Here is a 22,489-nt window from a genome sequence, read left to right as displayed (position 1 = left end):
TCCTATACTAAAGATGAAGCCTTCTGTGACTATATGTGGCCTTGACGGTAACCCCCTCCTCAGTGGGCAAGTGTCTCAGCAAACTCCTCCTGTTCATTTAACTACTGGTCTTCTGCATTCGGAGAAGATTATTTTCCTCCTTGTCAATTGCCCCCTGGCCTCCATAGTCCTAGGGCTTCCATGGTTGAAATCCCATAATCCATCCATCTACTGGAAGACAGGAGAACTCTTACAGTGGGGAACAGAATGTACAGGAAGATGTCTGTCCTTGCTAGTGTGATGCTCTCAAGTTATACCAGAGGGGATACCGACTCCATATCATTCATTTGCGGATGTCTTCTCCAAGAAAGAGGCGGATACTCTTCCCCCCCATCGACCTTACGACTGTGCCATCAGTCTGGTATCCGAAGATAAATTACCTAAGGGTAGGTTATATGCTCTTTCTTTGCCAGAAACTAAAGCCATGGAGGACTATATTCAGGAGAACCTACGCAAAGGGTTTATTCGTCCCTCAAAATCACCAGTAGGAGCAGGATTCTTCTTTGTGGCAAAAAAGGACGGCTCCTTACGTCCATGTATTGATTATAGAGGACTCAACAAAATCACTGTTAAGAATTCTTATCCTTTGCCTTTGATTTCCGTGTTGTTTGATCAACTCCGGATAGCGAAAATCTTCTCTAAAATTGATCTTCGGGGGGCATATAACCTCATACGAATTAAGGCCGGTGACGAGTGGAAGACGTCCTTCAACACTCATTCTGGGCATTATTAATACCTTGTTATGTCATTTGGATTGTCAAATGCTCCTGCCGTCTTCCAAGATTTTATCAATGATGTGCTCCGAGAATTCCTGGGAAAATTTGTTGTGGTCTACTTGGATGACATCCTGATATATTCACGGTGACTTGAGCAGCATTGAGTCCATGTCCAGATGGTGTTGCAAAAGCTCTGTGAGCACCATCTATACGCCAAGTTAGAAAAATGTGAATTCGAAGTGAAGGAAGTCGCTTTCTTAGGCTACATCATCTCTCCCAAGGGGTTCTCCATGGATCCCAGTAAGCTTCAAGCAATTCAAGATTTGGCACAACCTACTAACCTTAAAGCTATACAACGCTTTCTTGGGTTCGCTAATTATTACAGGAGATTTATTCGTTAATTTTCAGACATTGTTGCACCTATTGTTGCTTTGACCAAGAAAGGTGCGGATCCGTCACATTGGTCACCTTCAGCTCTACAAGCTTTTCTCAAGTTAAAAAAAGCCTTTATATCTGCACCTGTTCTTAGTCATCCAAACCCTGACCTGCCTTTTGTTATGAAAGTGGATACTTCTGAAGTGGGAGTGGGAGCAGTCCTATCGCAGAAAGATCCAGTGGATTCTAAACTTCACCCGTGCTCTTTTCTGTCTCGAAAGTTCTCTCTTGCCGAAGCCAACTATGATGTTGGAAATCGTGAACTGCTTGCTATCAAGTGGGCTCTAGAAGAATGGAGGCATTGGTTGGAAGGGGCGAGACACGTGATTACAATCCTCACTGACCATAAAAACCTATCCTATATTGAATCAGCCAAGAGACTGAATCCAAGACAGGCACGATGGGCATTATTCTTCACTAGATTCAACTATGTGATCTCCTATCGGCAAGGATCGAAGAATCTTAAAGCAGATGCCTTGTCACGAAGCTTCCTTCCAATTCAAAATTCATCCTGCTCTTCTGAACCAATTATTCCTGTTTCCAATATCCATGCTGGTCTTGCTCAAGATTTAGTCTCCCAGATTCAAGCCAAACAGTCTCTTGCACCCATGGGGACTCCCTCAAGACTCCTCTTTGTCCCTAAAGAGCACAGGAAAGCAGTTTTATCTGAATTTTATGTAAAAAGAGTCTTTGGGCATCCAGGGATTTCTAAGACTCTGGATTTATTGTCTCACTCAGTTTGGTGGCCTTCTATGTATCAAGATGTTAGAGAGTTAATTCTTGCTTGTGAGATCTGTGCTCAACATAAAACTTCTCGTAAAGCTCCCATGGGACATCTTACGCCTCTTACGGTTCCCTCAAGACCTTGGACCCATATTTCTATGGACTTTGTGGTTGATCTTCCTAAGTCATCGGGGTACAATACCATTTGGGTTGTGGCAGACAGGTTCAGTAAGATGGCTCACTTTGTTCCTCTTCGCAAGCTCCCCAGTGCCAGGGAATTGGCAACCTTGTTTATCCAACATATCTTTAAATTACATGGATTACCACAGGACATCGTCTCCGACAGAGGAACTCAGTTTATTGCTCAATTCTGGCGAGCTTTATGTTCAGCCTTGGATATTAATCTTAGTCTGTCCTCTGGTTATCATCCACAATCCAATGGACAGACTGAGCGAGTTAACCAGTCTCTTGAACAGTATCGCCGTTGTTATGTTTCCAAGTACCATAACGATTGGGTGGACCATCTGGCATTTGCAGAATTTGCATATAATAATTCCAGTCACTCTTCTTCATCCATGTCACCCTTCTTTTGTCTCTCTGGGTTCCATCCTAGGTCTAACGCTTTTGACATCCTGCAGCAACAGACTTCTTCCCTTGATCCTGTAGCTTGTCTGAGGAAAATTTGGAGGAGAGTACGTCTGGCACTCAACCAAGTCTCTGTTCGTTCCAAACAATTTGCTGACAGACGACAAAGACCTTGTACTTTTAAAGTGGGTGACATGGTGTGGCTGTCCACTCGAAATATCAAGTTACGCCAGCCCTCTCAAAAATTTGGGCCTAGGTTCATTGGTCCATTCCGGATTATTAGACAGATTAATCCAGTAGCCTTTCGACTCCTTTTACCAAAATCACTTAAGATCAATAACACTTTCCACTGTTCCTTGTTGAAACAAGCATTTGTGTCCCAGAGATTTAGAAGATCTCCTTCCAGAAGGCCTGCCGCTGTGTTAGTCCAAGGTCACAAGGAGTTTGTTGTGGAAAAGATTCTGGATTCCAAGTTCAGGAGGGGTCAAGTTAATTTCCTCGTGCATTGGAAGGGTTACGGTCCGGAAGAGAGAACCTGGGTACCAGAGCGGTTTCTTCATGCACCCAGACTTAAGAGGTCTTTCTTCTGTGAATTTCCGGATAAGCCTGGTTCTAGGGGTTCCTAACCCCTCTTCAAGGGGGGGGGGGTACTGTTACAATCCTGAGCACTCATGTTTTGTTATTGTTATAAATTACCTTTTGCTTCAGTTTGTGGAACTACAGGTCACCGCTCCTGCATAGTTGTCTCCCAGTGCCTTAGCTCCTGCACTCAGCAACTGACTTCACAGGTGTCTGGGTTCTGTAATTACAGCTCGTTACCTGAAAACTACTATTTAGCTTGTCAGCCTGCTCAGTCTGCACTGCAGCTGCATGTTATATCTATTGCTGGGGGCCTGTCTGGTGCTCACAACTGATTGGTCCAGCCTGTTCTTTTAAGCCTCTCAATCCCAAGAGGCTTTGCCAGTTATAGCTACTCCATGTGGTGTTCTGCTCTCTGGTTCCTCTCTGGTCTCAGTTCATCTGTCCAGTGGGTATTGCCTTGTTCCAGTATTAAATTCCAGCTTCAACATCTTGCTGACGACTTTAGTCTGCCGACTGCCGTTGCCCCGTCTCCAAGTGTCTGCACCCCAGTCTGTCTTTGTGCCGCTACCTCCTGTGTCACCCCTAGAGTACCTGCTGCTGTTCCATCTCCACGGCCCTAGCGTACCATCTGGCCGTGTGCACCCTGCCACCTTCTCCAGTTCCTGTTTGTTCCTGTGTATCCCTGCAGTTTGTCATATACAACACCTCTACCATAACTCTAGTCCAGTTCAGGTATCAATTGACCCAGACAGGGGCCCGCGACCTGCACGTCGGAAGCCGCGAAGCCCATATCCCCTTGCGGGGTTCCCTGGTGAAAACCTCCCGGTGTGTTAGACTCCGCACCTCTGTTCTGGGTAACGTCAACCACTTGGTACCTGATCCTGAATTCCGGATTCTGCACCAGTTCCTGACACTAATGAGTGGTAATCACTCAACAGATGTCGGTCCATATCGATATTAATGTTGGACTGACATCTCTGGATGCACCCGACTTCGACTATGTTCTCACAATTCCTACAAATACAATATCATCAGACAATAACCCTTCACATTGCCTCCGAGCTCCATGACTACCAGAGCCCTTACTGATACCAACCTTTACTCGAGTGATGTGCTGCTCCTGAGATCCTACAAATTCGTACTCGCCATCAGAACGCATTCCAGATCCTTGCTCGACCTCTCTGGGACCCTCACCAAAACAAAGTGTCCTGATCAAAAACAGAATTACTAGCAGAACCCGAAACGCAGTCTCTTGTGATAGATCCATTTCGTTACGGGAAAGAAGGAAAATAAGAAGGAGAAAAGAAAAGAAAATGCAGGGGGGAGGTGAAAAAAGAAAATGGTACGACAACCGTCCTTAATCTTGTTGCTCTCCGTGCTCAGGTGCCTTTCAACAGTCCTGCCTCTCAACTTTCCTGGAACAAACACTCCAGTGATACGAGGTTCTCTACACTCTGCTCTTTGTTACGAGTCTTCTCCGGGTCAGCGACCTTCTTGCAGTGGGACGAGTGGACCCAAGTCTCTCTTTCGGGGACCTTTAATGCTGTAGTGCTGGTTAACAAGACTTGGTATGGTCCTTCCCACCTGTCAATGAGGCAACCTGAGCGTAGAAAATTTTGTATCATATAATCCCCAGGCTCAGTGTCATGACAATTACTGTTCGGTAGGTCAGGAATCGCCAGCTTTAGATTTCTTTGTTGATTTCTCAGCTGCTGGCTCATCCTAACCAAATATTTCACAGTCATATCATTATTGCATTTCAAATCATCCTGGGGTCTATCATTACATGAGGTTGTCGACCAAAAAGAATTTCAAGGGGTGATAAGTTAAGCGATGACCTGGGAGTGGTTCTGATGCTGTATAACACTAGTGGCAAAGCTTCTGGCCACAGCAATCCAGTTTCAGCCATCACTTTGCTCAGCTTGTTCTTAATAGTGCTGTTCACTCTCTCTACCTTTGCACTCGCCTGTGGGCGGTACGGAGTATGCAGCTTGCTATTAATTCCCATCAGTTTGCACATGACCTGAAAGACTTCACCTGTAAAATGGGTACCCCTATCGCTTTCAATCATTCTAGGAATACCATATCTACACACAAATTCCTGCACAATTTTCTGGAACGTAGCAGTATTTGTGGCAGCAGGGAACGCTTCTACCCAGTTGGAAAATACATCGATACATACTAACACATATTTCAAATTCCTACAGGGTGGTAACTGTATGAAGTCGATTTGTATTACCTGGGATATGGGATGGCTCTGTTGGTATTGTCTTTCCAATATTCTTCCTCAAGCAAGTAAAACATGTCATTGCTCTCTTACCTGCATGAGCAGAGAATCCTGGTGCACATAGACCAGTTAGTCTTATTTATTTATTAGCAGTTTCTTATATAGTGCAGCATATTCTGTTGCGCTTTACAATTAGAACAACAGTTCTAGAACAAAACTGGGTAAAAACAGACAGACTTAGAGGTAGGAAGGCCCTGCTCGCAAGCTTACAATCTATGGGAAAATAGGCATTCATACACAAGGATAGATGCTACCTGTTGCATAATGGTCCACCAGATTGCTAGGTTCTTAATGAGTTGTATGATATGATCACCCAGCAATGTTGGAAGACAAAATGTGAGGTTATGTGGACTGTACAGAGGGGATTATGTGGACTGTACAGAGGGGATGTAACTGGATAGGGAAGCATTGAAGGTTATGTGTGTGGGTCTGAAATTTGGTAGGCTTGTCTGAAGAGATGAGTTTTCAGAGAACGTTTAAAGGTTTGGAGACTAGAGGAGAGTCTTATTGTGCGTGGGAGTGCATTACACAGAGTGGGTGAAGCCCGGGTAAAGTCCTGTAATTTTGTGTGGAAACAGGTAATATATATGGTTGAGAGATGCAGAACTTGTGCAGAGCGGAGAGGTCTGGTAGGGAGATATTTTGAGATGAGTGAGGAGATGTATGATTGTGCAGTTTGGTTAATAGCCTTGTATGTCAGTAAAGGTATTTTATATTTGACACGGTAGAATACCGGTAACCAATGGAGGGACTGACAGAGTGGATCAGCAGATGAAGAACGTCTGGCGAGGAAGATTAGCCTCGCAGCTGCATTTAAAATGGATTGTAGTGGTGAGAGCCTATGTTTGGGAAGGCCAGTAAGGAGACTATCACAATAATCAATGTGGGAGATGATGAGTGCATGGATTAGAGTTTTTCTCTGTGTCTTGTGTAAGATAAGGGCATGTTTTGGATATGTTTTTTAGGTGCATGTAACATGATTTAGAGACAGATTGAATGTGTGGAACAAAGGACAGTTCAGAGTCGAGGGCGACACCTAGGAAACGAGCTTGTGGGGTAGGATGGATAGTTGCATTGTCAACAGTTATGGAGATATCAGGTTGGTAACTACTTTTAGCTGGTGAGAAAATAATTAATTGTGTTTTGGAAATGTTGAGTTTGAGGTGGCGAGATGACATCAAAGATGAAATGGCAGACAGGCATCCAGTGACATGAGCCAATACAGATGGTGACAAATCTGGGGAGGATAGGTAGATTTGAGTGTCATCAGCGTACAAATGATACTGAAATCCAAAGGAGCTAATTAGTTTACCAAAAGAGGAGGTATAGATTGAGAAAAGCAGAGGACCTAAGACTGAGCCTTGCGGTACTCCAACTGATAGAGGTAGAGAAGAGGAGGTAGAATCAGAGAAGTGAACACTGAAAGAGCGATTAGATAGGTAGGATGAAAACCAAGTGAGGGCTGTGTCCTGAAGACCTAGGGACTCTAGTGTTTGTATGAGAAGAGAGTGGTCAACAGTGTCATAAGCAGCAGAGAGATCTAGAAGAATGAGTAGTGTGTAATGGCCTTTAGATCTAGTGGTGACCAGATCATTCACTACTTTGGTCAGCGCCGTCTCTGTGGAGTGTTGGGCATGAAAGCCTGACTGAAGTGGGTCCAATAAGTAGTGGAAGTTAAGAATGTGTGTAAGGCGAGTATAGGCAAGTCTCTTAAGCAGCTTGGAGGGACTGGGTAGCTGAGAAATGGGATGGTAGTTAGAGAGTGTGTTTGGGTCAGAGTTGTGTTTGTTTAGAATGGGAGTAATCACTGCATGCTTAAACAGAGAAGGAAAGATACCAGTAGAGAGAGAGAGAAATTACAGATTTTAGTTAAGGTTGGGATAAGCACAGGAGACAAAGTTTTACTGACCTGTGAGGGTATAGGATCAAGAGGAGAGGTAGTGGAGTAGGAGGATGGAAAGAGTGTTGATACTTCATCTTCACTTGTGGGATCAAATGAAGAGAAAGTGCCAGAGGGTTCAGGTCTTACATCTATAGTGGGGAAAGTATTGGAAGGTATTCTAAGGGATAGTATTCAGAAGTTCAATAAGGTCATTAAAAGGAATCAACATGGATTTGTGAAGGACAGATCATGTCAAACCAACTTGGCTTTTATGAAACCGTAAGTGCGAACCTTGATCAGGGTAAGGAGGTGGATGTAATCTTTTTAGACTTTGCCAAAGCTTTCGACACAGTACCACACACGCGACTTATCTATAAGCTACAAGAAATGGGGCAAGGTAGCACAATATGCACTTGGGTCAGAAATTGGTTAGATATTCGGTAGCAGTGCTTTGTGGTTAATAGATTATTTTCAAATTGGACTGAAGTGCTAAGTGGTGTGCCACAAGGGTCTGTACTAGGACCACTATTGTTCAACATTTTCATTAACAACCTAACAGAAGGTCTAGGGAGCATGGTGTCAATTTTTGCAGACGATAACAAATTGTGTAAGGTTTTAAATAACGGAGTGGGATGCTGAGCCTTCAGAACGACTTGGTTAAACTAGAAGCATGGGCAGCCAAATCGAGAATGAGCTTCAACACAGACAAGTGTAAGGTAATGCACTGTGGTAACAAGAACAAAAGTAACACCTACATACTAAATAAGGCAATTTTGGGGGATTCTGTACTGGAAAAAGACTTAGGTGTCCTCATAGATAGCAAACTAAGCAGCAGTACCCAAAGTAGGACTGCAGCAAAGAAAGCTAAAAAGATATTAGCATGCATAAAACGGGGAATTGATGCAAGGGACGAGAGTATTATGCTCCCATTATATAAATCACCAGTGAGGCCACATCTTGAATACTGTGTAGAATTTTGGGCACCATACTACAAAAAGGATATTCTGGAGCTAGAATAGGTTCAGAGGCGGGCGACCAAACTAATTAAGGGCATGGAGACTCTGGAGTACGAGGAAAGGCTTGCTAGGCTAGGCATGTTTATACTGGAAAAGAGGAGACTAAGAGGGGACATGATCAACATTTGCAAATATATAAGGGGACAATACACGGAGCTTGCGCGGGACCTGTGTTTGGTAAGATCAGCACAGAGGACACATGGACACTTGCTTAGGTTAGAGGAGAGGAGATTCCGCACAAAGCCGGGAAATGTTTTTTTCATAGTAAGGACAATACGTGTTTGGAATTCCCTGCCTTAGAGTTATAATGGCGGACACAGTCAACACCTTTAAGTATGGGTTGGATAAATTCCCAATGGATAAGGATATCCAGGGTTAGGGTGCATAGATAGTCACGCACTACAGTTATTAAAAAAAAGGAATAAACACAACGGCTGACATCAGCATCAGACAAAACATAGGCCAAAAATAATACTGCACAGGAAACCACAAATAGGTTGAACTCGATGGACAAATTCTTTTTTCTTACGTCCTAGAGGATGCTGGGGTCCATAATACCATGGACTGGTCCACCAGGAGCCATTGGCACTTTAAGAGTTTAATAGTGTGGGCTGGCTCCTCCCCTTATGCCCCTCCTACCAGACTTAATTTCGAAAATGTGCCCGGAGGAGCTCTACAAAGTTTTTTTAGTAAACGTTTTTCTTAGAGTTTTTATTTTACCGGGAGGCTTCTGGCAACAGCCTCCCTGCATCGAGGGACTGAGGGGGGAAGTAGTGTCCACCCTGCGGGGTCTAAGCCACTGTCTCCGCTGACAGGACACTGAGCTCCAGAGGGGATAGATCGCTCCCCGCCACAGGGGAACGATCACCCCAGCAGCATGCCGCCGCCCCCTTGCAGAGCTGAAGTGTGGCAAGTGAGTTACCATCCCCCCTAACAAACGGTGGGTCGGTGTGAAGATGGCGGCTACAGGGTAGGTACTGCGCTCCCGGACAGCTCAGCGGTAACTATGTTCGGCACTGTGAGGGGCGCTCTGAGCCAGCGCCTAACTCTACACTGACCATTCCAGCCTTTCGGCATCTGCGGATCTCAGCCAGCACACAAAACCTCAGGCCAGTATAATCTATGAAGAGCTGGAAGACCACCCCATTAAGGGGTGGAGCTTCTCAGAGCAGACCCAGCAGCGTTTCAGCGCCATTTTCCTGCCTGCAAGTGGAAGATCAGTCCCTCCAGTGCAACTCCAGCTATCTGTACGGTACCGGGGGGTTGTAGAAGGGAGGGGAGGCTGTGTAAGACTGTGTCCCCTATTAAGGGACACAGTCAGCGCTGGTTTAGGGTCTCCCTATACCTGTAATAGCGCTGTGTGTGGGTTGGCTCCAATCTCTTTGTCTCTCTGCTATTCTTGGGGGGGAATTCTGTCTGCCCAGTACCCTGTGTGTGTATGTGGGGTGTATTAGCAGACATGTCTAGAGACTGTTTCATATGCTGCAGAGGATTTATCTTCTCAGGAAGATCCCATCCCATGTAATCAGGATTGCACTGTTGTAGCGCAGATCCCAGCTAGAGAACCAGAGTGGTTAGCCTCTCTTAGCGGGACTATTTCTCAAATTTCTGAGAGGGTTACAAGAACTGAGCATGTCACTCAGGTATTGCAATCCTTTATGGTTGTATGGTCTGATACTGCTCCCTCAGGGTCCCCTGCGGTACATTCTCACAAACGTGCGCTTTCCAAGATTATGCAGGATGACACGGGCACCGATTCTGACACTGCAGACGGTGACGGGGATGTGTCGAGGTGGACGGTGTCACTTGCTAAGGGGGTGCAGTTGATGAATGAGGACGTATGGGATGTGTTGCATATTTCTGACACAGCTCCTGAGCAGGTAGAGGAGGCCTTTTTCACGGACAGTAAGAAGGCCCCTCTCACTTTTCCAGCATCCAAGGAATTAAATGCTATATTTGAAAAGGCCTGGGAAAATCCGGAGAAGAAATTCCAGATCCCTAAGAAGGGTCTTGGTTGCTTTTCCATTCCCAGAGGATGATAGAAAGAAATTGGAGTCTCCACCTATAGTGGACGTCTCTGTTTCCAGGCTGTCAAAACAAGTGGTTTTACCAGTCCCGGGATCTACCGCATTGAAGGACCCGGCTGATCGCAAGGTGGATGCTACGCTCAAATCCATATATACGGCTTCAGGGGCTATACTGCAGCCTACTATTGCCTGTGCATGGATTTCTAAAGCTATAGCCAGGTGGTCAATCACTCTGCAGGAGGACTTGACTACGATGGATAAAGGTGACGTTGATTTATTCTTACGTAACATTCAGGATTCTGCAGGGTTCCTGGTAGATTCCATGAAAGACCTGGGTTTCATGGTTGCGGGGATCTCTTCCATGTCCGTCTCGACTCGCAGGGGTCTCTGGCTACGCCAATGGTCTGCAGACGCGGAATCCAGGAAATGCGTGGAGGGCCTACCCTACACAGGTCAGGCTTTATTTGGGGAGGCGCTGGATGCATGGATTGCCACGGCTACGGCGGGTAAGTCTCCTTTTCTCCCCTCAGCTGCACCGGCTACAGAGAAACCTTTTACACCAGCCATGTCACAGTCCTTTTGGCCCGCGAGGCCTAGAAAGAACAAGCCTTCTCACACCTTCTTCAGAGGTGGTTGTTCTAAAGGAAAAAAGCCTGCTCCCGCAGGTTCCCAAGACCAGAAGCCTGCATCTGGTACCCCCAAGTCCTCCGCATGACGGTGGACCGCACAGCCTGGAGTAAGGTCAGGTGGGAGCAAGACTCTGGCATTTCAGCCACATCTGGGTGTTGTCTGGTCTGGACCCTTGCATACAGGATATAGTGTCCAGGGGGTACAGACTGGAGTTTCAAACTTTCCCACCTCACCGTTTCTTCAAAGCAGGCTTACCGGCTTTGCCGGCATACAGAGCAATTCTTCTGGAAACTATCTGAAAACTGCTAGTGTCCAAGGTCATTGTTCCAGTTCCGCCTCATCAGTGGTACAAGGGTTACTATTTGAACCTTTTTGTTGTACCGAAGCCGGATGGTTCTGTACCGCAAATTCTGAACTTAAAGTCTTTGGACGCTTATCTCAGGGAGTTCACGTTCAAGATGGAGTCTCTGAGAGCTGTCATCTCAGGAATGACGAAGGGGGAATTCCTGGTGTCCCTGGACATCAAGGATGCATACCTCCACATTCCCATTTGGGCGCCGCATCAGGCTTATCTCAGGTTTGGACTGTTAGACGATCACTATCAGTTTCAACCGAGGGTCTTCACCAAGGTGATGGCAGAGATGATGGTTCTGCTCCGCAAGCAGGGGGTGAACATAATTCCGTATCTGGACGATCTCCTGATCAAGGCGTCATCCAGGGAGAAGTTGTTAAGATCCATTGCTCTCACGACACAACTGCTCAAGGAGCACGGGTGGATCCTGAACCTTCTAAAGTCTCATCTGGAGCCGACAAGGAGGCTTTCCTGGGAATGATCCTCGACACGGAGGTGCAGAGGGGGTTTCTACCGGTGGAGAAAGCATTGGTGATTCAAACAATAGTCCAGGATGTCTTGGAGCCTTCCCGGGTATCGGTTCATCAGTGCATCCACCTTCTGGGGAAGATGGTTGCCTCCTACGAGGCTCTGCAGTACGGAAGGTTTCATGCTCGATCCTTTCAGCTGGATCTCTTGGACCAGTGGTCGGGATCTCACCTACATATGCACCAGAGGATACGTCTGTCACCAAGAGCCAGGATTTCGCTCCTGTGGTGGCTACAACTACCACACCTTCTGGAAGGCTGAAGGTTCGGGGTTCAGGACTGGATCCTTCTAACCACGGATACAAGTCTAAGAGGTTGGGGAGCATTCGCTCAGGGAGAAACCTTCCAAGGAAGGTGGTCGTATCAAGAATTCCTTCTCCCAATAAACATCCTGGAGCTAAGGGCCGCGTACAATGGCCTTCTTCAAGCAGCACACCTACAGGCTCGAGTTGTTCAGGTTCAGTCGGACAACGTGACCACAGTGGTCTACATAAACTGAAAAGGCAGAACGAAGAGCAGGGCTGCAATGTCAGAGGTGTCAAGAATCCTCCTCTGGGCAGAAAGGCATGCAGTGGTGATGTCAGCAATCTTCATTCCGGGAGTAGACAACTGGGAAGCAGACTTCCTTAGCAGACACAATCTCCATCCAGGAGAGTGGGGCCTCCACCCGGAGGTGTTCGAGGAGGTAACCGGTTGGTGGGTGGTTCCTCACATAGACATAATGGCCTCCCGCCTCAACAAGAAGCTGCAGAGGTACTGTTCCAGGTCGAGAGACCCGCAGGCAGTGGCGGTGGACGCACTGGTAACACCGTGGGTGTTCACGTCAGTGTATGTGTTCCCTCCACTTCCTCTGATTCCAAGAGTTCTTCAACTTGTAAGAAGAACAAAGGTTCTGGCAATCCTCATTGCTCCGGACTGGCCAAGGAGGGCTTGGTACGCGGATCTGCTGGAGCTTCTGCTGGAAGATACACGGCCCTTACCTCTTCGGGAGGATCTGCTGCTGCAGGTGCCGTTCGCTTATCAAGACTTACTACGTTTGACGGCATGGCGGTTGAGCGCCAGATCTTAGCTGGGAAGGGTATCCCGAGTGAGGTGATTCCTACTATGATACATGCTAGGAAGGGGTAACATCTAAACATTACCATCGAATTTGGAAAAAATGTGTCTTTGTGTGAATCCAAGAAATTTCCTGCGGTGGAGTTTTAACTAGGACGTTTGCTCCTTTTCCTGCAAGCAGGTGTAGATATGGGCCTGAGATTGGGCTCCATCAAGGTTCATATCTCGGCTTTATCCATTTTCTTCCAAAAGCAATTGGCTGTCCTCCCTGAGGTTCAGACCTTTTTGAAAGGGGTTCTGCACATCCAGCCTCCCTTTGTGGCGCCAATGGCACCCTGGGATCTTGATGTGGTATTACAGTTCCTGCAATCTGATTGGTTTGAGCCTCTACAGGAGGCTGAAATCAAGTTTCTCACATGGAAGGCGGTCACTTTGTTGGCCGTAGCTTCTGCTTGACGCTTGTCGAAATTGGGGGCTTTGTCCTGTAAAAGTCTCTATCTGATCTTCCATTAAGATAGGGCGGAACTCAGGACTCGTCCGCAGTTCCTGCCTAAGGTTGTATCAGCTTTTCATATCAACCAACCTATTGTGGTGCCAGTGGCTACTGACACCTCAATTGCTTCAAAGGCCTTGGATGTTGTGAGGGCTTTGAAGATTTATGTGAGGAGGATGGCTAGTCATAGGAAAACTGACTCTCTGTCCTCTATGATCCCAAGAAAATTGGGTGTCCTACTTCTAAGCAGTCGATTTCACGCTGTATCAGGTTCACCATCCAGCATGCATATTCTACGGCAGGATTGCAGTGTCTAAAATATAAAGGTCCACTCTACTCGTAAGATGGGCTCTTCCTGGACGGCTGCCCGGGGTGTCTCGGCTATACAGCTTTGCCGAGCAGCTACTTGGTCTGGGTCAAACACGTTTGCTAAGTTTTACAATTCGATACCTTGGCCTATGATGACCTCAAGTTTGGTCAAGCAGTTTTGCATGACCCTCCATGCTCTCCCTCCCGATCTGGGAGCTTTGGTACATCCCCATGGTACTAATATGGACCCCAGCATCCTCTAGGACGTAAGAGAAAATAGGATTTTAATTACCAACCGGTAAATCCTTTTCTCGTAATCCGTAGAGGATGCGGGGCGCCCGCCCAGCGCTTTGTTTTCCTGCTTTGGTTTTCTAGTTCAGTACGGCCTGGTTCCTAGGTAAGTTCTGCGTTATTTACTGTTTCAGTTGTTGCTGAGTTTTCCGGCATGTTGGCCGGATTTGCCTGTTCTGTGAGCTGGTATGAATCTCACCATTATCTGTGTATTTCCTTCTCTCGAAGTATGTCGTCTCCTCGGGCACAGTTTCTAGACTGAGTCTGGTAGGAGGGGTATAGAGGGAGGAGCCAGCCCACACTATTAAACTCTTAAAGTGCCAATGGCTCCTGGTGGACCCGTCTATACCCCATGGTACTAATATGGACCCCAGCATTCTATACGGACTACGAGAAAAGGATTTACCGGTAGGTAATTCAAATCTTGTTTTTTCAACCTTAGATACTATGTTACTATGTAATAGAAAAGGAAACTATAGGTCAGTAAGACAATTCAGTAGGAAACAAGGTCAGTAAGACAATACAGAAATAAACTATAGGTCAGTAAGACAATACAGAAGAAACTATAGGTTATTAAGACAATACAGTAGGAAACTATAGATCAGTAAGATAATACAGTATGAAACTATAGGTCAGTAAGACAATACAGTAAGAAACTATAGGCCAGTAACACAATACAGTAGGAAACTATAGGTCAGTAAAACAATACAGTAGGAAACTATAGGTCAGAAAGACAATACAGTAGGAAACTATAGGTCAGTAAGACAATAGAGTAAGAAACTATAGGTCAGTAAGACAATACAGTAAGAAACAATAGGTCAGTAAGACAATACAGTAGGAAACATCTAAAAAGCCTTTTTAAGCGAGTTCCTCCTAACACCGCAAACTGCTCAGTGCACAGACATTTGTGCGCAAATTAAAAAAACCTATGGAGAATTATCACCAATAACTTTTTGCGGCTAATTGGATAGAGATTTTTTGCGATGAACTGAATCCCCCCCCATAAAGTGTTTATACATACAGTGTGATGTTACATTGAGATTACCGCTGGAGGAAACTCTGCCACAATATTATTAAATGTGGAATTTATCCCATCCTCGTATGGGTGTAATATATTAATATATTCTTACTGAACAGGATTACCAGCACTGAATCAGTTAACACCCAATATAATATACATGCCGATGTTTAACTACAAAAACCACTTGTTTTTTTATTACTTTATTCACCTTTATACATTAACCTTTGTGTTTTATATATCACTGATTTATCTTACATACTTCACTTAATAAACAAACAGGACAGCACTTTCTCTTCTTTGCTGTTTTATTATTGCAAAGCCCATGTCACCTCTAGTAATCCCACCTGAGCGTCCATGTCACCTCTAGTAATCCCACATGAGCGTCTGTGTCACCCCTAGTAATTTCACACAAGCATCTATATCACCTCTAGTAATCCCACATGAGCGTCCATGTCACCTCTAGTAATCCCACACGAGTGTCCATGTCACCTCTAGTAATCGCACATGAGCGTCCATATCACCTCTAGTAATCCCACACAAGCGTCCGTGTCACCTCTAGTAATCCCACACGAGCGTCCGTGTCACCTCTAGTAATCTCACACGAGCATCCATGTCACCTCTAGTAATCCCACATGAGCGTCCATGTCACCTCTAGTAATCCCACATGAGCATCCATGTCACCTCTAGTAATCCCACATGAGCGTCCATGTCACCTCTAGTAATCCCACATGAGCATCCATGTCACCTCTAGTAATCCCACATGAGCGTCCATGTCACCTCTAGTAATCCCACATGAGCATCCATGTCACCTCTAGTAATCTCACACGAGCATCCATGTCACCTCTAGTAATCCCACATGAGCATCCATGTCACCTCTAATAATCCCACACGAGCGTCCATGTCACTTCTAGTAATCCCACATGAGCATCCGTGTCACCTCTAGTAATCCCACATGAGCGTCCATGTCACTTCTAGTAATCCCACATGAGCGTTCAGTATTGATCAAGCTCCAGTTTAAGCATCCTAGCCGTTTTTTGTTTTTTAATAATCATAAAAGCAATGATTACAGGTAAAAAATTTCAGTTATAGAATTATATATTGTATCCTGTAACACCCTGGGTCTTGTCTACTCCTTTTATATATTAATGTATTTTATTTCCAGCAGATGGACACACAAGCAGGAATATCTCAGAAGGACATCTAATGTTATCCCCAGATTGTGAAATAAAAGATAATGACAGTAGACAGGATTCTCCAGCTGCTAACCCCATTACCCCAATTATACATCCAGCTCTATCAGCTGATCCCTCTGATCCTGGGAAATGTTCTCCTGATCACTCTGATATTGGTGCATCTGATACAGCTCTGAGAGTAGATACAGTGTTTCCCTGTTCTATAGATGCCAGATGTTTTGCACAGAACACAAAGCGTATTACCAATCAGCCAGTTAAGGCAGGTGAAAAGCCATTTCCATGTTCTGTGTGTGGGAAATGTTTTACATATAAATCGGCTCTTGTTACACATCAGAGAAGTCACACAGGTGAGCGGTCATTTCCATGTTCTGAGTGTGGCAAATATTTTACATATAAATCAAATCTTGTTAGACATGAGAGAAGTCACACAGGTGAGAAGCCATATTCCTGTTCTGAGTGTGGGAAATGTTTTACACAGAAAACAGCTCTTATTGGACATGAGAGAAGTCACACAGGTGAAAAGCCATATTCCTGTTCTGAGTGTAGAAAATGTTTTGTACGGAAATCACGTCTTGTTGCACATCAGAGAACTCACACAGGTGAGAAACCATTTCCATGTTCTGAGTGTGGGAAATGTTTTGCCCAGAAATCAGCTCTTATTGGACATGAGAGAAGTCACACAGGTGAGAAGCCATATTCCTGTTCTGAGTGTAGGAAATGTTTTGCAACTAAATCATTTCTTGTTATACACCAGAGAAGTCACACAGGTGAGAAGCCGTATTCCTGTTCTGAGTGTGGGAAATGTTTTGCACAGAGATCACATTTTGTTATTCATCAGTATGCTCACACAGGTGAGAGGCCATTTTCCTGTTCTGAGTGTGGGAAATGTTTCGCACATAAATCAGTTCTTGCTACACATCAGAGAAGTCACACAGGTGAGAAGCCATATTCCTGTTCTGAGTGTAGGAAATGTTTTCCACAGAAATCACTTCTTGTTATACATCAGAGTAGTCACACAGGTGAGAAGCCACTTCCATGTTCTGAGTGTGGGAAATTGTTTTCATTGAAATCAAATCTTATTAGACATCAGAGAAGTCACATAGGTGAGAAGCCATATTCCTGTTCTGAGTGTAGGAAATGTTTTGCACGGAAATCATCTCTTGTTATACATCAGAGAAGTCACACAGGTGAGAAGCCGTATTCCTGTTCTGAGTGTGGGAAATGTTTTGCACACAAATCACATTTTGTTATTCATCAGCATGCTCACACAGGTGAGATGCCATTTTCCTGTTCTATGTGTGGGAAATGTTTCGCACAGAAATCAGCTCTTGTTACACATCAGAGAAGTCACACAGGTGAGAGGCCATTTTCCTGTTCTGAGTGTGGGAAATGTTTTGTACGGAAATCAGCTCTTGTTACACATCAGAGAAGTCACACAGGTGAGAAGCCGTATTCCTGTTCTGAGTGTAAGAAATGTTTTGCACGGAAATCAGATCTTGTTCCACATCAGAGAAGTCATACAGGTGAGAAGCCGTATTCCTGTTTTGAGTGTGGGAAATGTTTTGCATATAAATCAAATCTTGTTACACATCAGAGGAGTCACACAGATGAGAAGCCATTTTCCTGTGGTGAGAGAAATAAATCTGCTCTTGTTGAACATATTAGACATTACCCAAGTACGGAACCATTTAAATCTTCTGGAGTATAATTATCACTGTCATGCAATGTTCGTTAAGAGTGAATCCTATCTCCTATGCTTTATAAAATATACATGCTACCACTGGGTGATGTAATCAGACGTCATGGCCTGGTCTACCACTGCTATGCAGATGACCTGCTCTTTGCTCCATGTACTGAGAACCTAATACCAATCCTAAATAGTTGTCTAGCTGAGCGCCAGGGGTGGATGATGCCAGCCCAGCATTACATGGTCCAAGGTACCAGAAGCAGCTTCTGCCTCCTTACTGCTCTGCTTGCTTGCTTCTACAGATGAAAGACTGTTACCAGCAGTACCAAGAATCTCCTGTAATTCAGTAATTCATTTAAGGGTTGAACGTTTAGCTTTGCAGCCCTGACCATGGAACTCACTGCCTTGCACAGTCCAAGAGACCACCACTCTAGAGACCTTCACAAACAGACTAATGACTGTTACTCACGCTTTTCATTAATGTACCTCTATTTACTTCCTAAATAATACATCCCAAATGCTTAGGTCTTTTTTTCTGCTGTTTATTTTGTATCTTGTGCTTTGTATAATTGTGAGTGTCTAATACCAGTTTGCACAATCTGTATTGCTGCACGACAATATGGCGGCCATTGGAACGTGTTTTCACTTCTAGTTTGCCTAACTTGTTGCAGACACTCATCTTGATCAGGAGTGTCGAGTGTTTTCTGATACAAGATCCTATCCATATATACCCTGTACATTATCATGTGCATTAGAGTCACCCGGGTTCCATCTGCAGTGGTTTGTTGTATGTTACGTCTATATGGTGCGGATACTCCTCTGTATGATTTCATAATAAAAGCTTTTGTTTGCATCTAATTATTGCATTAAATCTTTTATTTTTTATTCTGTTTTATATTCCCGTCTGAGTAATTACGCCATAATGTCTAATCTTGGAGTGGACACCAGAAGATGTAAAGAAACCGTGTAAGTTTTCCATCATTCTGTTTCGTGTAAGCATACAGGTAAGTGATGGCACGGTGGTCACTGTCCGTCACATTCCGGTGGTGTAATGGAAGTGGGACTGTCTTGGCTTATTCTAGTCTACTGCAGAAATAAAAAACTCAGCCTTTATCCTGCTTAAAAAAATTGCAAAGCCCATAAATCAAGCTTGGTTGGACAAGACAGAGGCCACATTAATGGTGGCACATCATATAGGCTGAGGACCCATGCTTCTGGGATATATGGCATAACTCCCTCTTCACCCACAAAAACCTTCCCTTCACCATTCACAATGTCCACCATTGCCCCTTCAGAAGGGACACAACTTTCCTTTGCTTTTTCCACCTCCTCCTTCACAGAGTCCAGGACCACCTGCATGACCATTTCATGTTTATCTGGAGGCCTGGCATCTGGGAGGTTCATGGCCTGAGATGACCACAGAAACACCAGGTAGTGGGCAAGAAGAATCCACAGCCTCCTGAGGAACTGGAGAGTCCAAGGATCCACCCCACATGAGGCAGAGAAGGGTCAACCACAGGGTCTGGCTCACCAATTTCCTTCCTAAGAGCTGCTGTTTACCCAGTTTGGTACCTGTGGGCTCCCACTCCAATTTCCCTTGAGAGTTCTTACCCTCACTAATCCCTTCTGAACCTACCAGTTCCTTCCCCTTCCAACCACTCCTCCTTTTTAAGCTTTTCACCACCTGCTGTGTGAGTTCCATCCAAACACTCCTCTCCTTGTCTCATTAGTGTAGCAACCCCCTTCTCCCCCCACCACACTGCTATACTGCAGTCAAGCTGTGAGACTTGCTGCTAGCAGTACTCACTACTCAGCACACACACTCACATCATGATTACACAGCTGTGCCAGAGACACTGTCTCACTGACAACCAGGATGAGACACTCCCAGAAAGGCATGTATGTATGAGTACGGAGAGAGTGGGTGCAGTGGGGCTGCATGACTGACAACCAGGATGAGACACTCCCAGAAAGGCATGTATGTATGAGTACGGAGAGAGTGGGCGCAGTGGGGCTGCATCACTGACAACCAGGACGAGACACTCCCAGAAAGGCATGTGTGTATGAGTACGGAGAGAGTGGGCGCAGTGGGGCTGCATCACTGACCAGGACGAGACACTCCCAGAAAGGCATGTATGTATGAGTACAGAGAGAGTGGGCGCAGTGGGGCTGCATGACTGACAACCAGGACGAGACACTCCAGAAAGGCATGTATGTATGAGTACGGAGAGAGTGGGCGCAGTGGGGTTGCATCACTGACAGCCAGGACGAGACACTCCCAGAAAGGCATGTATGTATGAGTACGGAGAGAGTGGGCGCAGTGGGGCTGCATGACTGACAGCTGAGCCTGTCACGTCAGTGAGGTGACTAAATGCAAGATATAGGGGGAGATGTACTAAGCCTGAAAAGTGATACATTTCACAGTGATAAACTACCAGCCAATCAGCTCCTAACTACCATGTCACTGGCTGTGTTTGAAAAATGACAGTTAGGAGTCGATTGGCTGGTACTTTATCACCGTGATATTTATCACTTTTCAAGGCTTAGTACATCTGGCCCATAATCACCTAGCTAAATCAGGCGCTAATGCAATGTTACATGTATTAAATGAGCACCAAATATATTGATTATTAGATAGCGGCTCCTATGCGGCAACTGGATGCCTTAGACGATATAGATGGTTTAAGTTTCAATAGAGACATAAAAGAGCGCTGATGGTATATAAATAAAAATATTTCTAATAGTTATTAGAGTTCAACACAATAAAAACAGTTATGCCAATAATAAAAGCCAGCCTGTGACATGACAGCTAGGATCTGATTGGCTGGTTCTTTATCACCTTCCACTTTATCACTTCACCGAGCTTAATAAATCTGCCCCTAAGTTTCTTAACAGAAGGATAAGAAAACAGCAATGGAAAAAAAGGGGGGAGGGAAGAAGAAAAAAAAGGAAGCTATAGGATAAAATAGAATAACATACAGATATTGATTCATATATTATTCAGCTCAATGTTTTCGTTGAGACCTAGAGGGAACAAAGTATCTATCATACAAATCCAGTATGCTTCCCTCTTACAGAGGAGGTTATATCTATCCCCACCTCAGAATGTCTGTTTTATATGTTCAACTCCCTGTATGGACAGAACCCCACAATCACCTCCATGGAGTGAGCAAACATGTCTAGGTACACTGTGTTTACAGGGAGCCGGACGCCGGGTATAATCCCCGTACCACGCTCACGTCCCTTTAATTGGTAAATGGTCCCCTCCATGTGCTAGTTGCGCCTCTATCCAAGCTGGAGTCAGATCTCTGTGTATTAGCAGGGAGCTACTGCAGGAGCCGGACGCCGGGTCTGATTCCCGTACGTTTGACGTACGTTTCGCAATCGGCTTGTTCACATCTGACTGATGTGAACAAGCCGATTGCGAAACATACGTCATCATCCGTCACCCTTCTACTAGCGGGACGAGGACGCGCAACTGAAACAGAGGTACGGGATTCCTACCCGACCCGGCGTCCGGCTCCTGCAGTAGCTACCTGCTAATACACAGAGATCTGACTCCAGCTTGGATCGAGGCGCAACTAGCACACGGAGGGGACCATTTACCAATTAAAGGGACGTGAGAGTGGTACGGGGATTATACCCGGCGTCCGGCTCCCGCTCCCTGTAAATACAAATATTGACTCCTCCTTGGATCGAGTTGTATTGAGCATATAGAGGGACAGGAACTCTATCATCTGATGCCCCTTGGAATCTCTCCTTTGCCCAAACCATCAGAAGAATTGATCTTTCAAAAGGCACATCCAGTGGCAAAAAACAGGTATTCAGGGCGCTCTCTCATCCACTGTATAACACCTGGAGGCCCCCCTGCAATGCACCTATGCAACAGGGGAGGAGGGTGTTAGACGTGGACAGCAGAAGCAGCCCGCACTGCTCTTTCCTTCCAGTTCCAGGTGGACGGTCCTTCCCCGCTCTCATCGTTCCCATTCACTGCCCATAGTGGCACATGGGACGAAAGTAGAAAGGGAATCCGTTCTCCCACACCTGGGACTCTTTTACACTTTAGCTCAAAATCCTTCAGGAAGTACTATATGGTCATATATGTGATTTATTACTACAGTGGTCTGGTTAGGATAGAGCATAATACGCTTAAATCGAACTCTGTAGCCAATGTGCCTATATAAAGCTGGAAGTTATCAATCAAGGATAATTGAGTTAGATTTGGCGTGTTGATATTTAATTCAAACAAGCCAGAGAATAACTGCAACTGTTGATTATTTGTCAAAGATACTTCTTGTACCAAAGACATTAATTTCTAAGATCCAGAAAATAACTGCAAATGCTGATTATTTGTCACTGATACCTCTTGTACCAAAGAGACTAATTTCCAAGGAGAGTAATTCCTATAGTTCCGCACAATATTAATATTAGCAATACAATCCTTACCATCCATAGGAAAGAATTATTATGGTATTTCAGGTCTTAATTCTGTCAGAACACAAAATTGCTCTCTGTGTTCACACATATATATTTTGATACCAGATACATGTGGGCTATAATAACAAATTGGCATAACATTTACCACAGAGGTTGATATATGTGTTTATACATTTTCTATGCACCCTTAGCCCCCTTTTT

General features: G+C 45.1%; 1 protein-coding gene across 3 annotated transcripts in view; it reads left to right on the top strand.

Moving 5' to 3' along the window:
* Positions 1-18,688, top strand: part of LOC135037956 (zinc finger protein 271-like) — a 94,365-nt gene extending 75,677 nt beyond the window's left edge. For 2 of the 3 annotated variants that reach the window (XM_063954607.1, XM_063954604.1), the window contains one exon: positions 16,134-18,688. In XM_063954607.1, the coding sequence (XP_063810677.1) occupies positions 16,134-17,872 (1,739 nt within the window). In that variant the 3' untranslated portion in view covers positions 17,873-18,688. The remainder of the gene's footprint in view (positions 1-16,133) is intronic. The other variant, XM_063954605.1, reaches the window with a different exon arrangement.
* Positions 18,689-22,489: the final 3,801 nt, after the last annotated feature.

Source organism: Pseudophryne corroboree, unplaced genomic scaffold (assembly GCF_028390025.1).
Source record: "Pseudophryne corroboree isolate aPseCor3 unplaced genomic scaffold, aPseCor3.hap2 scaffold_693, whole genome shotgun sequence".
Lineage (NCBI taxonomy): Eukaryota > Metazoa > Chordata > Amphibia > Anura > Myobatrachidae > Pseudophryne > Pseudophryne corroboree.
This window is presented reverse-complemented; position numbering and strand designations above follow the sequence as displayed.